The sequence below is a fragment of the Onychomys torridus genome, chromosome 17 (assembly GCF_903995425.1).
Source record: "Onychomys torridus chromosome 17, mOncTor1.1, whole genome shotgun sequence".
Taxonomy (NCBI): Eukaryota; Metazoa; Chordata; class Mammalia; order Rodentia; family Cricetidae; genus Onychomys; species Onychomys torridus.
In genome coordinates, this window is record NC_050459.1 from 26,199,933 (window position 1) to 26,215,507 (window position 15,575).

The following is a 15,575-nucleotide window of genomic DNA, read 5'->3' on the forward strand; positions in this document are numbered from 1 at the left end:
CACTGGACAGCTCACAAACACCCATACCTTCTGCTCCAAGGGATCTGATGCCCTCTTTTGGCCTCCACAGGCACATACATCCAAGTGCACATACGCATAGAAACACATAAGATCAAAAATAAAACTTTAAAACATCGTAACAGGTGAACCATTAAGTAACAGGAGTTATGGGTCTGCGCTGCTACGATGTTAGCCCACCGTTCTCAAGAACTACTACTCTAACTTGTTTTCAGAAACGTGCATATCAGAGTAGAGTTCTTCAATAGGACCTGAGCTAATGACACAAAAGCAAACCTGTTGGCAAACACCTTTTGTTCAGTTACAGTGCTTTCTCGGAAGTGTCCAAGGCCAGGGAGTAACTTCCAAATACAAGTAAACTTCCTCACAAGTACTACTTGAACCTAACTGGAGAGGAGGTGCCTAGAAAGACCTTGTAGATGTCTGGCTCTCTGGAGAAATCTGCCAGTGAGAATTAATCTGGCCAAATGATTTAGCCTGGTAAGGACCATCATTATGATATCTGACAATATTCTGACTCAGAATTCTTAATGAATTGGAGCTACTGTTTAGCTAAGGAGAAAAAAAAAACCAATCTATCCAAATCAACTAATCTTGATCAAATCAAGACATTGTTCATTTACTATATTGGCCAGAATACTGGAAAAACTAAAAAGAAAAAGGCAGAAGTCTTTGGGGAATAGCAGTGAGATGCTCTTGGAGCACCCTCTGGAGGCCAGAGGAAGGTGTCACTTGCAAGAGAAAGAAAAAAGAAAATGGCGAGTATCTGACCTGTCTGCCTTGAGGCTGACTCAAAAATAAACTTGACTGCTTGCTATCAAGGGGACACGAAAAATGGGCATATCTGAATCGATGGGACACAACATTCTCAAATAATTTTGCTACTTCACTTTCCAAAAGCATTGATTAGCAAGCTTTCTACCTACATTCTGAAGTCTTGGGGGGAACTTACTGCAGAGGCATTGTGTGTTTATTCACATTCCTGTGTGTTCAAGAATTCATGCACATGTGTGGGCATACATGTGGAGGACAGAAGACAGCCCTCATGGGCCATACAGTACTTTGAGAGTTTCTCACTGGCCTGGAACTTGCCAAGTAGGCTAGGCTGGCTGGCCAGTGAGTCCCTGGATTTGTCTGTCTCTACCTCCCCAGTGATGAATTTGCATGCAGACACCACCAGGCTCTTTTTAATGTGAACTCACTTGGGGAGCAAATCGAGGGCTCTGTGCTTGTAAGGTATTTTTAATATTTAGAAGAAGAGATCTAAACATGATTCTTCACTAGCAAAATGTAGTTTTGTAAACAAGATTAGACAGAATAATCGAAATCAAGCTTCTACAAGTAGCTAGCTTCGTGTTCAATCAACAGGATCAATTAAGCTGTGTATTTTTTTTTCTCTAACACTTCACTTCTTCTAAAGCAACAAACACTGACATCTATTGGTATTTTGGTAGCTTGTTTTTTGTTCTTTCCTTTCAATCAACCAAAATTCATGCAGGTACAAACAGAATTAGGATAAACAGAAATGCCACTTGTTCCTTTCATCTGCTTTATGTCTGCTAATTAATAGGTATATTTTCCCTCCGTTAAAATAAAGTAAACCAATACGACTTAATGCTTAGTTTTATTTCTTCTGTTTGCCAGGGGGAAGAGTTTCAGGGTTAACTAACAAATAAGAGTGTGGTTAGTTCTTCTGGGAGCAAATTTGGTAACTCCCCCAAAATACTGGCCCTTGGTATGATTTCTCCTCTCTTGACAGAACCCAGTAAACAATCAGTAGTGTTCAATTCTAATTTTTACTTTGGTAAAAGTACTAGAACTCTGATCTGGTAAGAACCCATTACATTCCTCGGAACCTTAAACGTGACATGTAGCCATTCTAGTGAGGGAGAAAAGAAAGGAATGTATCAAGAAATACAGATTCATTGTATTCCTTGTTTTGCTTCTATTTCAAAATACCTGCAGCAGGGCCTATGATCTTTGCTGGCAATATATTGTTAGCCCTGATAAAAAAGATAGGAAAGGACATGTTGATGCATACTTTGTTTTTCAGTGGCTATAATTTACACAAGTCCCAAGAGAGAAGACTACATATTCTGCACTACAAAAGGAGGTTTAAACAGAAATTCTTAAAATGTTGCCAGAAAAGGAATCGAGTTTCAAAATCTTGCAGCTTGAAACCTCAACATTTCCCTGCCAGATAAAATCCTGTTGCACCTCACTTACTTTCAATATTTAGATTGAGCTCAGCAATGTTTTCATAATACATATATGCCGTTATGAAACTTGATGTTCTCACTTTTCTCTCTCTTTACAGGTAGTCCATATTAATATTTATACACACTCTAATGTAAGGTCAGCACTGGGGTTTCCTTCCCATAAAAGGTAAATTCTGAAAATTATGTCACATATCCTTGCAGACAATTCCTTCCTTGAGCAATCTGATAAAGAAAGCCTGTATGTGCTGGGTACAGAGTCCCTGTTGGCCAATAGTCAGCATGCTTTCCTGGGTTATCTTGTTCACACTCCAGAGAGTCAGGAATTATCTCCACTTTACAGAAAAAGGAAACTTAGGCACAGAAAGATTAAGTTACTTTCCCATGAATTTACAGCTAAAGGGTATTTGGTGGGGCTAGAGTTTAAATCCAGGCAATCTGTCTAGAGAACTAAGGGCTAGGGCATGCTGCCTAACATTCAGACACTTTTGTATTTTCTGCTTTTGAAATGATATGATATACAATGCATGCATTACACTGCCTGAAACACTATCTCTAATTAACAGCAATCTCCATTACTCTGAATAGAAAAAGATTGAGGGGCACATTGGAAATATATTTACTGTTCACACTATGGTCCAATACTTTCTGATATTACACATACCTACATACATCTGAATATATATACATATATATTGTCCTTAGCACCTTCTTCTAATACTAATAGAATTAGTATTATCTTCATTAGTACCATTTTATCACTTTGTATATATGAAAACAGTATTCAAGCTTCCCTGCTATTTTAGTTCCTTATAACAAGTTCTATTTTGTTCTGTAAATAATCTTTAATGTTTTTAATAATTACATAATGTAAACAGTCACAAGTAACCAGGTTGAAACAGATCACTGGACATTCCTCCTTGTTCTGTAAACACAGACTGCCCTGTTAGTGACAGGGTACTTTATTTCCAAGAATGTTTACAGGCACTTCAGCCTTTGGAGCCATTCAGTTAAGGAAGCAGGTGGGTGATATCATTTGAGGCACATACAGCCTGCGCCTAACTATTTGGGATACTACGTTTCTACAGTTATCCACTCACAAATACCCTATCCACCAGGCATGAAATAGCACATAATAATTCCAGGTCTGTACTAGGTGTGATAACAGATTCGTGCCAGGTCATGTAAGGGGCAAAACAGTAACAAAATGTATACTGTACAGAATAAGAAAAACATCAGCAATCTTAAGGAAGTCATTGGTAAATTGACAGAATAAAAAGAAAAACTTGTTTTGTAATCCAGGTTTCTAAAGGAAAATACTAAGCCAAATGACTCAATCAGAGGCAGGATCTGGGAGGTCCAGCTTGCAGGAGGCTGGGGACATTATGGGGCCCTTGATACATGCATCTGCTATACAAAGCCCAGGGTTTCACTGAGGTTGCTTATTTTGTGCACAGAAGAAGAATCAATGGCCTCAAGCGTGTGGGACCAATAATAGCCATTATTCCAGAATAAATAATTCGGTTGAACATCTGCAGTCCCAATAGTGTGCAATTTGGTATTTGTTAACTATATCGATGATAGGAAACACTGCCAAATACATATGACACTTCAAATGGCCCTGTCATATAGCAGGTTAAAAGGGGTTTTTCCCCTGAAGAGTTCCCACCACAGATGTGTTTATGCCTGTGCATATGACAAAGAACACAGCAGGGCTGAGTCCCCTCAGTCATCTCAGCTGTTGTCAAGCTGATGTGATAACATCCACAGAGAGGTCTCAACACTGCATGTGTATCACCAAGGACACACATACCGCTTCTGTGTTTTTTTGGTTTTTTTTTGTTTTGTTTTGTTTTTAGCTGAAGATCGAACCCAGGGCCTTGCACTTGCTAGGCAAGCACTCTACCACTGAGCTAAATCCCCAGCCCTTCAGTGGTTGTTTTAAGGAAAGGGTGACACTTGGTATTAAGGTCACCAACATGGGAACAACTCAAGAGATGGTTGTCCTTGTAAATCCTAAATGTGGATATGTGGCAAGTGTGAAGGCTGTTGAGGATGCCACAGACCTACAAGCCAGGGAAAAAAAAAGATCCAGAAAGAGTGTGGAGTTCCCCACACATCACATGACTATGATCTGCTTATCTTCTTCAATAAGGAAAACCAGACTGGCATTTATTACTAGAAGGAAAAGTAGCAAGGCAAACACAAGAACCACTGATTCCTGAGCAGACTATCGAATGCCTCATGCTCCTACGTAATTCAAATTTCAAGGTGACCCTTTGCAAATCAAATGAATACTCTTAATCTGGTTTTATCTGTTCGCAGTATCCTAAAGGACACTGGGATGAGTAAAACATTTCTCTATCCTAGAAAATAACATATCGTAACAGGAAACAAATTACTAAAAAGTCTAGCCCACAGACAAGCCCATCCCAATTTTTTCGGGGGAAATGGAGGGGGGTATCACTTAAGCAATGTCTCTGGTTTAGAGGGAGTCACAGCTGTGGGACCACAAAAACAATCAAGGAAGCTCTAGTATTCTCTCTTAAAGAGAACATTAGGTAGTCCTGAGACAGCTGCCCACCTGGTGAGTAAGGGCTACACTGGACAGCAATAAAATTTCTAACTCACACCGCTGTATTACTAAAACATCTGTGTTATGTTGTAGACATGAACCCTTGACAGGAGGTAAACCTGCTACTGAAAGGGACTAATCAGACCACCACCCCACCTTAATGCATGAGCGCATCTAAGGCACGGGTTCCCAACCTTCCCAATGCTGTGACCCTTAAATACAGTTCCTCCGTGTTGTGCTGACCCCCCCAACCAAAAAACTATTTAGTTGCTACTTCGTAACTGTAATGTTGCTACTGTTATGAATCGTAATGTAAATATCTCATATGCAGGATCTCTAATAGGCGACCCCTGTGAAGGAAAGGGTCTCTCGCCCCTCCCAAGGTGGGTCGCGACCCACGTGTTGAGAACCGCTGATCGAAGCGGCCCATACAAACTTTTGAAGAAAATAGACACCACAAGTGGTAGCAAGGGAAACCAAACGTTCTTTATACCTGTACAGTATTTGTTAGGTCTGGATCTCTTTAACATACTCTGATGACATTAATCCAGCTCCCCATTTCATACTTAAGAGTACAATGTTATATTTAATCTCCAAAATGCACAGTAAACATCAGGGAACCGTCAGTCTACCTTCAGAAAAACTCATGCGGGGTAACTGAGGTGAATCTCATGAGCAGTACTCTTTATGCAGGCACAAGAACGGCCAGTGGTTAAACAATTACCCTCTGTTCGCTTTCTGTTTTGTTCTAAACCTTGCTTAGGGTCTCTGCCAACAATCCAAGTTCTGAAATGTTGAGTGATTCCAAGGAGTGTACTAAGAAAATGCGGTTTGTTTTCTTCCTGCACTGAGCAGATACTTCGGCTATCTTCCTAAGACACAGGCTGCACGAGTTGTGGTTAATTTCCCAGAAGTACTTCATAATATGGGTGTTGGAGATGCTCTAGGTGACAAGGCATCCAGATCGACCGTAGGGGATTGCAGAGGGAAAGTAAAGACCCTCTCATGCTTCACCTCCCGTAAGCATGTATTTAGAGGCCAGTCGGTGCATTAGCCTTTCCTAGGGATATCTAGGCTGACACTGTCACTGACGTTGTGTTCTGATGGTGGATTAAAAGATCGCTTTACAAAAAGCCTTAACTCCTTTTTTTCATTCTCTCTCTATATATAACTGGTAAGCAACTGGGGTTCAAAATTTGGGTAAACGGGTGCTGTCTGACATCTCTTGGGAAACTAAACAAGCCCCGTTTATCAGGGTGACCGTGAAAGCTAGAACCGCTAAAGCAAGAGTTCGTAGAATTTATTCAGAGCCGACCTGAGTCTTGGCACCTGGCCGGGTTCGGCGTGCTTCGCTGACCTTTAGGAATCCCTCTCAGGGGCTCTGGGTTTCCCTATCGCAGCACGCAATCAGGGCGAAGCCAGGCTCGCACCGCGGCTGTGCACCGCTTCCCTCCGCCCACCGCGCCGACGCCCGGGCGCCCACGCCGCCCTTTCCCCCCTCCCGACCACCCTCCGCGCAGCCGGGCCCAGGCGGTGGGGCGCAGGCTCTCGGACCCGGAGCCCGTTCCCGCTTCTCTCGCTAGAGGGCAGGCGGGGCCCGCGCAAAGCCCTTGGCCCTCAGGGCACGCGCAGCGGGCAGCGGTCCCGCACTCGGAGCCGCACTCCCCGGCTGGGCTCCACGACCCACGCGGGGACCGAGGGCCAAGCCGGGGAGCAGGGCGCACGGAGGACCCGGGAGGGTCCGGGCGGGACGGCCGGGCTCGCGGTGCGCGCGCAGGGCGCGGGTGCCAGGTGGAGGTGACCCCCGCAGGGAAGCGCGGGGTTCCGCCACGCCGGGGCCGGGTCAAGCGCGGGGAGCGCAGCTCTGGGACACGCGGAACCCGGGGAGGCGTCCGCCCTGGAGTAGCGGAGCTGCGGGCACTCACCTGGGCTTGGGTCGCCCTCGCCGGGCGCGGGCTTCCCGCGGGATCCCCGGTCCTTCTTCTTGCCCTTCCCCTTGCCTCTGCCTTCTTTGCGCTCAGACATCTCGCCGAAGATGAGCGCTCTCCGCGGAACCGGCTGGGCGACGCTGACGCGCGACAAGTTTGGTCCAAGGGCTCAGAGAAAAGTTTGTCCCCGGAGGGAAAAGCCAGCAGCCGAGCTGCTGCGTGGGGGCGTCGCCTGTCGCCTGTCGCCTGCGGGGAGCGGCGTGGACTCGGTCACCTGGAGCGTCCGCTCCGTCTGGGATGACTCGGGGGCTGCTCTAGTGTCCCGGGTCCCGCGGCTGCCGGCTCCGGCGTGGCCTCGCTCCCTTACAGCCCGAAGAGGGAAAGGTGATCACAGTCCAGTCTGCGCTCGCATCGCCTGGCGGCCGCCGCTCCTTTCCTGCCGTCCGCGCGGTCCGGAGTTCCCACAAGTTTTGGGGAAGTCCTAGCCGGCTCTTTTTCAATTGCCCGCAGGTTGGACGCTGGCGCCTCCTTCGCACCCTCCCCTCGCCTCGCCCCCTCCCTCTTCCCCACCACACCCCCACCCCGAGGCGCAGACACGCCACCGGGAGGAGCCTGAGCTGGGCGATCGCGGCTCAGCCCCTTTCTTCTGGCGGCCCAGCCTGGCTGGGGGCGGCCGAGCCCAGCGGCTGCCTGGAACACCCGACAGGGGTCGCTGGAAGCTGCTCTGACTCTGACGCCGCCGCGGGACCGATCCGAGCCGTCCCGAGAGGCCAGGAAGGGACCCAGGCGCTCACACAAGTCCTCTCTAGGCTGCCGCAGCCGCCACGGAGCTGATCCAAGCCTGGAAAAGTGGAGGGAAATGGAGAAAAGTTTGCAACCGTGGCACCTGCCCCACAACGAAGGCTCTAGACATCTGGAGCCCCCGGGATGGGGAGGGACAGTTGCTATTCCCCCACCCCCCCGAAAAGTTCCGAGTTTCTTTCTTTCTCACTTTAGGGGAGAAGCACGGAGGGCGAAGGTGAAGTCTGGGGTGGAAGGGAGTTGGAAGTACCCAGGAAGGGGGTCTGTGAATTTCAAGCACAAATAACTTGCACTTCATACGTCTGCTCCTTGAGCATGTGTCTACCATCGTGTGCTTAATAACACGCTTGTTGGATTTCCCCGCTCCAATTTTGCTTTTAAAATAGCCTCTTTTAAAGCACAGTATCTCTTATTACAACTTAATTTCCAGAGGAACTGATGAGCCATGGTTCACCACTGTCAATAACATCTCTATGGTAGCCCTTCTCCCTCGGCGCCCCCGGACGATAGAAGTGAGGTGAAGTCCAGAGCATTAGTTCATTGGCGCCAGTTTTCCCGAATTAGACGTTCTGGGAAGGGCGCATGGATCCTAGTTTTCCTGTATCCTCCCTCTGGTGGAGAACGCTAAGGAGCAGTTAAATCAAGAAAGAATTCTGTAAAGGACAAAAGTCAAAGGCTAGAGTCACCAGCACCAATGAGTGATCCACAGTAGTCTCCGGGTAAAAGACGCTATTATCATTACACCAGAGTCAGCTTAAGTCTGATCATTTACTGTGACTGAGAGCTGTGGTCGAGAACCCCGACTCACACAAACGATCAATATTCTCCAGCTATCCCGCTTTCAGAGTGACTTGGCTCCTGCCTTTTCACTTCCCGGAGTCAATGCTAACTGAGGCATTGCTATCTACAGTTTGCTCTGTGTTCTCTGGCTGCCACGATTTGAATAAAGGTGAAATCCGGAGTACACCTTTCATGCATATGTGGGAAGGGAAATGTGTGCAAAAGTATTTTTAAACTGTCTTAAAAATCATTTTATTCTACTTAAATTTGCACTGGACTAAGAATCAAACTCCGTAAGATGGGTGTAATTGTTAAGAGATACCTCAACATTACTGGCATTGTTCTTTATTCTTAAACATTAGTGTCCAGATATCTTGATAGCCTTCCAACAAACACCAGGTACGAATATTACTGTGCCACACAAACGGCAGAACCAGAGAAAAGATTACCCAGTGAACAGCACTGCCCTGTCTATCCACGGAGGGAAAGGAAGGTGGGCCCAGAGCTGGCTGAAATAACTCCACTTTCCCAGGAGGGGCCACTGCTCAACCAGCTAGGGGCAGCAGCAAGCAGAAGCCCTTTCATTTCTTGAGGGTGCTTATCTGGAGGATGGGAGGCATTTTGAGGGCTTAAGAATTACTAGCCACGTGCTGTCAGGCGTGAGCGTTTAAGAATCAAAGGCCTGAAGGAAAACTTGCATTTTGGAATTTAAAACAAAATGTAAGGTCTTGCCAAATACGTGGATAATAAAAACCCAAACCTATGAGAATACTTTCTTCTGTCTCCTTTGTTTGAGTCTAGGCACTTTACTTCCCAGAACACCTTCTTAGTTAGGAGGAATATCTCCATGAGAGTAAAGGAGACTGACTACACTTGGTGGAAATTTTCTGTTTGAATAAAGTCATTGCGATAGTTGACAAACCTTCCCAACTAAAATAACGAAGAAAGATGATTGATGTGCACCAGTACCTGTCGAATAAAAAACATCAGCCACGTTCCCATGGAAACCATAGGAGTGAGGAATGGATGGATTTGATGAGGAAGTATAGCTTAGCATTACATGATTTTTTTTTTAACTTAGATGACACAGGAAGAGGAGTAGGAAATGGGGACTAGAGTTGCAGTAATGGGTGTTGAAAGAACTTTCGAGACATCTGATAGAGAGGCACTTGAATGGCAAGGCCGCTTCCTAGAACTTTGCCCAGATCCTGAAACCCTGTTTTATTGTCAATTGCAGGTAATTCGCAGGATATTTACAGCAAAGTCAATTTTTTTCTGCTAATGTATTGTTCAAGTCTTTATCCTTCATATTATTTTGTGTTAATTTCTTGAGTATATTTTTGCTACATTATTTACAGCCAACTGAAAGATTAACCCAAAAAGTAGATTTCTTTGATCGTTAAACTATTTCATATTTGTCAAGACTTTGAAATTTTCCTTAAATTATTCATTTCTGTGGTCAGTAAGTGGCAAATGAAATGTTTTGGTGTTTTTAAAAATACCTTGCAACTGATTTAAGGACTGAAAAGGAAAAGTATTATTTTTTTAAAAACCATAATGCCAGGTGTGATGGCACATCTTATAGTCTCTGAGCATCCTTTGGAGGATGAGGCAAATGTTCCAGCAGGAGCCTGAAAGCCAGCCTGACTTCAGAGTGAGACTGTCTCCATTAAAAATTTTTTAAAAAGTTAGGCATAATATATCAAATGTAAAGCTCAATTGAAACTTTTCAAAATGAAATAACTTCATGATTTAATGAATTTGTTGTATATTATTCAGCTCCTAGAATGGGGATCAAACATGGCTTATCAGCTTCCAGCTTACACACCAAACTGTAAATGTATGTCAAGCGGGAAAAAAGCAGAAAATTATGTAATCAAGAAATAAAGAAAGGTGAAATACAGATCTTACATAAAACATCAGCTTTAAGAAGTGCCATTGTGGACCACTGCAGGTTTTTTCATCAAGACTTGCCTTTGGGAACTCTTAGAATCTACAAAGTAGGTTAAATATATTCTTTTAATAATTCCTTTGGGGTCTAATCCAAGGAAGAAAAAAGGAAAAAATGAAATGAAAAAGAACTAATGTAATTTCACTTTTGTAAAACATACATGATAGGAATGAGAACTAGATAAAAAAAAATCTTTGGATACTTCTCACTTCTTAAAATAAAGTAACAAAGTTTATTTAAACAAAGATGACCTTGGAAAATGTTGTGACAAAGTTGATGTTAATAAAAACACAGGAATTAATTAAAAGAAACTCTCTCCAGAATCAAGTCCAGATCAGTGTGATTCATTCATTCACCCAGCATTTCCTGAAGAAATGATGGACAATGGAAGAACACAAATACTGCCCTGGCTCATGTGAGAAAGACAGGAAAAAAAAAAGTAATTATTCAATTCAGCAAGGCTAGATAAATCTTCTAAAGCCTGAAGCTCATAAAATTTGGGGAAACTTTTTTGAAGGAAAATACTGCAAATTCAGAAATACAAATCTGGGATGGACATGAAATTCAGAGTGTATGTGTGCTTCTGTGTATGAGAAGCCATGGGTGGACTCCACATCAGCAGGAGCAAAACAAAAATCTAGGCCCAAGGACACTAAAGGGGCTTTGAAATTTCATTAGCTTTGTGATCAATTCACCTCAACTAATTTCAGGTACAGTCTGTCATCTCTACTGTAGTTGTAGTAACAGTACAGGACAGTTATATAGTTCGTAGAGAATACTCTCACTGTCACTGTACCTGCCGTCCCTATAAATAATGCATAATCAAAAATACATGTGAGACTAAGGACAGTTAAAAATGGCCCTGTGCCAGAGGATACGAGAAGAAAAGCACCGTAGTAAACAATGTGCTTTTGAAAAGCCTGGTTTCCTGGCAAAAGTAGGGATGATCTCCCCCATTACATTCAGCAAATAATTAATAGAATTGCTAACTAATCATATTCTGTCTGCTGTGAAGCAACTTGGGTTTTTTTCTTTTCTTTTTATTAAGAGATTTTCTGTTCATTTTACATATCAACCCCAGATTCCCCTGTCTTCCCTCCTCCCACCTCCCAGCCTTCCCCCCCAACCCACCCACACACACCCCACGTTCCCACCTCCTCTAAGGCAAGGTCTCCCCTGGGAATCAGCAGAGCCTGGAACCTTCAGTTGAGGCAGATCCAGTCCCCTCTTCCCTGCACCAAGGATGAGCAAAGTGTCTCAGCATAGGCACTAGTTTCCAAAAAGCCGGCTCATGCAAGTTGGTTTTATAATAAAATTGTGAATTTATAATCTAAAACATTCTAAAAGGTATGTCTGTGTGTTTCTGCTTGTGTGACTTGAATAATTATGAGACACTGATAATTATTTTCATGTGCCATTATTATTAATGATATGATTATTCATGATTATAGTCCCATGATCTGCAACTTGGATTAAATAGATGATACCGCTCATATTAATGTTTGTTTACTTCCTTCCCCAACCCCCTCCCCTGCTCTCTCTCTCTTTTACCTTCTCAGGAACTGAACTTAGGTCCTCACACATGCTAGGCAAGTGTCATCACTGAGCCATGCTCCAAACCATCTTTCTTTTCTTCTATAAATGTAGCCAGCATCATGCCTCTTTGGTAATAAGACAGATGTGTAAGACAATGGTTTTTAAAAAGCATCAATTCCTTTTGAGAAAAGGATGCTGCCCATCTGAGTTTGCTTTCTATCGCCGTCATCAAATACTGACAATGCCACTGTGGGGAGGAAAGGGCTTATTTGGTTTGCACACCCCTTCACGGTCTGTCTTAGAGGGAAGTCGGGGCAGGAGCCTGGAGGCAGGCACTGAAGCAGAATCACCATGGAGTGCTGGCCTGCTCACCATGGTTTACTCATCTTGTTTTCTTATTCAACCCAGAACCACCAACCCAGGGATACCACTGCCCAGAGCAGGCTGGGCCCTCCCACATCAATCACTAATCAAGAAAATATCCCACAGACATGCCTATAGACCAATCTAATAGAGGCCATTATTCAATCAAGGCTCCCTCTTTCCCCATGACTCTAGATTGACTCAAGTTGATAAAAACAAAACAATAATTAGCACACTACCCAACCTCTTAGTTATTCTTTCTCAGTTTTACACTGTTTATCATACTCTGTCTCCTTGCTCCATGCCCTTAAGTCACATGTATATTTCATGGAAATATCTTAAATTTACATTACATACATATTTATGTACATAAACCTACATATATAGAGACATTCACATATCATACATCTATTTGTATATATGCATATATAGTGTGGCTTTATGGTTACTTTTTTTTTCTTCTTTTGGTAGTGACATTGTATGTGAATATGAGCATATGGAAGACAGAGACTGTATGTCCATTTGTGGTCTTTCTGCACAACTGACAATTAGAATTCCTAGCAAAGCTATATATGTATATATACCAGGTCTCAAACTCAAAGATCCTCCTGTCTCTGCCTCCCAAGTGCTGGGTTTAAAGGTGTATATCACCACACCAGGCCTAGAATGAGTTTTAATGGAACAGAATGAATAAAAAAAACCTGGTTCCAATGTTACCATTTTCTCTCCATCAACTACTAATTCTCACCAACAGTCCTTTTGACACCCAGTTTTCTGCAGTCAGCCCACCCCAACGCCCTGTCACTTTGACTAAAGTCTTCATCCCTCCTCTTTTCCAAGTACCGTCCAAATCCAAGCCTCCGAGCTTTCTTTGCTGTGACTGGAGAGGAGTTTTCAACCTCATGATCATTTCTCCTATTTATTTTTGCCCCACACAGCAGTCAGAGGCACCTTTCCGCAGTGTAATTTCAACCCAGTCGCTCTGCTTCTGAGAACTGCAGCCAGGACCCTGGCAGAGCTGGGAAGTGCCTTCTTCCAGCCTCCTCTCACCTCCTCACACATACTGTTGTCTTCCTGCACCAAGCACAAAAGACTCGCCATTCCCCAGCCTCAGTGCCTTCATGTTTCTGCTTCCTCTGCCCGAAATTCTCCCATGCTTTGCCTAACTCTCATTATTGTTCAGGTCTGAGCTGACCTTCTTTGCCTAGAAAACACTTTTTTTTTTGTCTTTCAAACCAGTTTCATCTGATACTATTTTAATCTCCCCTCACACATTTGGTAACTCCTTCATAACAATTCCCCCAGTTTCTAATTACTTTCTTGTGAAATATGTAATAATATGTAATATCTGCTTCTACTGGGTATGCATCTCCCTGAGGACAGGGTATTTCATATTCCATCTTGCATGTCTCACACTGCGTGTATCTAATCTTCAAGCAAGCTTGTTAATTAATGAACAAATTAAGATCAATACAATTTCTTTCCTACATACCATAAGACTATAATATACAAATTTTTAAGTGATAATTATGATTTTGATACCAAGCATGGCCCTTTGTAGTAACTTACGTTAAAATAAGCTATTGGTTGATTGATTGGTTTTCATTTATTGCAATGCTAGGGTTATAACCTTGTATATACTAGAGAAGCCCTGTACATAGCCAACAAAGTATGTTTTTTAAAAAACAAATTGAAAAGCAAAAATCTTGGTCTAGAAAGCTAGCTAGGCAGCTAAGAGCACTTGTTGCTTGATTTCAATTTCAAACACACACATGGTGGTTCATAACCACCTATAACTGCAGTCCCAGAGAATCTGATGCCCTTTTCTGACCTCTGTGAGCACCAAGCACACATACACACTCATACACATAAAATAATAAAATAAAGCAATATAAAGAGAATTTTAAAACAGATAAAAATCTTCACTCATCTCTCCAAACTATCTAATAGTTAAGATGGTGGCTTCTACAGTATGACAGAATGTCAAGACATTTTCCTTAAATTGCCTTCCTGAGTTTCACCTATAGATTATATTTACTGGCTTCATTTATTCCCTTGGTCTATCTAAATCTACAAACAGCATCATTAGCAGGACTAGTAGCCTCTTCTTGCTCTGAGCCTTGGATATATGATTCTTCTCTCCATCACATTATTTATTGCTCCACATAACAGGGGTCTGTCCCCATCCAATCACTGAATCAGGTTGCACTCATTTACCATCTTGGACGTAGCTCAGAATTCGGCTGTACCTCCTCTGTTGACCACTGTCCATAGTCACACAGCAGATAAAAGTGGACTTCACTGTATGTTCTCATAGCTCAGACTCTGTATGCATTTAATATATATCCAAGAGAGAAATTAGATGTCTCGATGGCTTTTAAGCATTAGCCCACAAGAACCTCTCCAAGGTTAACACTTTTCCTTTGGAATACACTTTCTCATGATAGGGAAAAGAGTCATCCCTATTAAATTTATAATGATGCTAAAATATAAATTAAATCCTGTGAGTGATGAATTAGTATGTCAAATATTTGAACAGCAAGAGCATTTAGCAGGTCAATTCCTTTCTGTAAGTTCCATAAAAGACACCTGGTAGGAAGCATTCTAAAACAGATTATAGGAAATTACTTCATAATGCCATTAGGATAGCTAGGCTGCATGGGATGAAGTGCTGATCCACACTATTCTGCTCCTGGCCCAAGCAAGGAATAATACCATAAGTACATTTTAACCTTCGTTCGCACATAATTTAAAGTTTCTTTCTACATTTTTATAAAAATGACTCTTCTGTTTTTTGGTTCCTCCTTGTAGGGCCCAGGGCTTCAAATATCTGACTTCATGGGGAACTTTTAGTTCCAAGCAGAGCCAAGAGTAAAGTTCTCAGTGGAATGTTCCAGTCATCTCCAGTCTGGATCTAGGTCTGGAATTCAGCTTCCTCTACAACAGACCAACTTTCAATACTCTGTATGTAGGGAATTCTTCTGTTTGCATATACTGAAAATATGTATGTCTTTCAAACCTCATTCATTTGGGGATGAATTTTATAAGTATCAACAACTAAGAAGGCAAGCTATCTTTTAAGGATGATTTAGGAAAACTATTAACCAACTTGACAGAAACCAAATGAATGTCAGAAAAAGCAAAAAGAAAGAAAGGAAAAGAAAAACTTGTGAGCAGCCATGCAGAAGACAGTACTCACATGAAAAATATTGACATGTTGTCTCTTCTGCTTGATCCTAAAGACTGTATGTTCCAACTCTTTCCCAAAGGAACAGGATGAAATCACCTGTGCACACATTTGTGTGTGCACATACAAGCATGTGTGTGTGTGTGTGTGTGTGTGTGTGTGTGTGTGTGTGTGTGTGTGTGTTGCTAGGGATTTGTACATGATAGGGCAAGCACTCCAC

At 42.9% G+C, this 15,575-nt stretch overlaps 1 protein-coding gene across 8 annotated transcripts in view; it reads right to left on the reverse strand.

The window, feature by feature from the left end:
- Nrg1 (neuregulin 1) overlaps positions 1–15,575 on the reverse strand; it is a 1,059,481-nt gene that overhangs the window by 193,708 nt on the left and 850,198 nt on the right. For 3 of the 8 annotated variants that reach the window (XM_036166368.1, XM_036166374.1, XM_036166373.1), the window contains exon 1: positions 6,735–7,189. The exons of 4 other annotated variants lie outside the window; for them this stretch is intronic. In XM_036166368.1, the coding sequence (XP_036022261.1) occupies positions 6,735–6,834 (100 nt within the window). In that variant the 5' untranslated portion in view covers positions 6,835–7,189. Of the gene's footprint in view, positions 1–6,734; positions 7,232–15,575 lie in introns of those variants that run through there. One more of the 8 variants, XM_036166365.1, reaches the window with a different exon arrangement.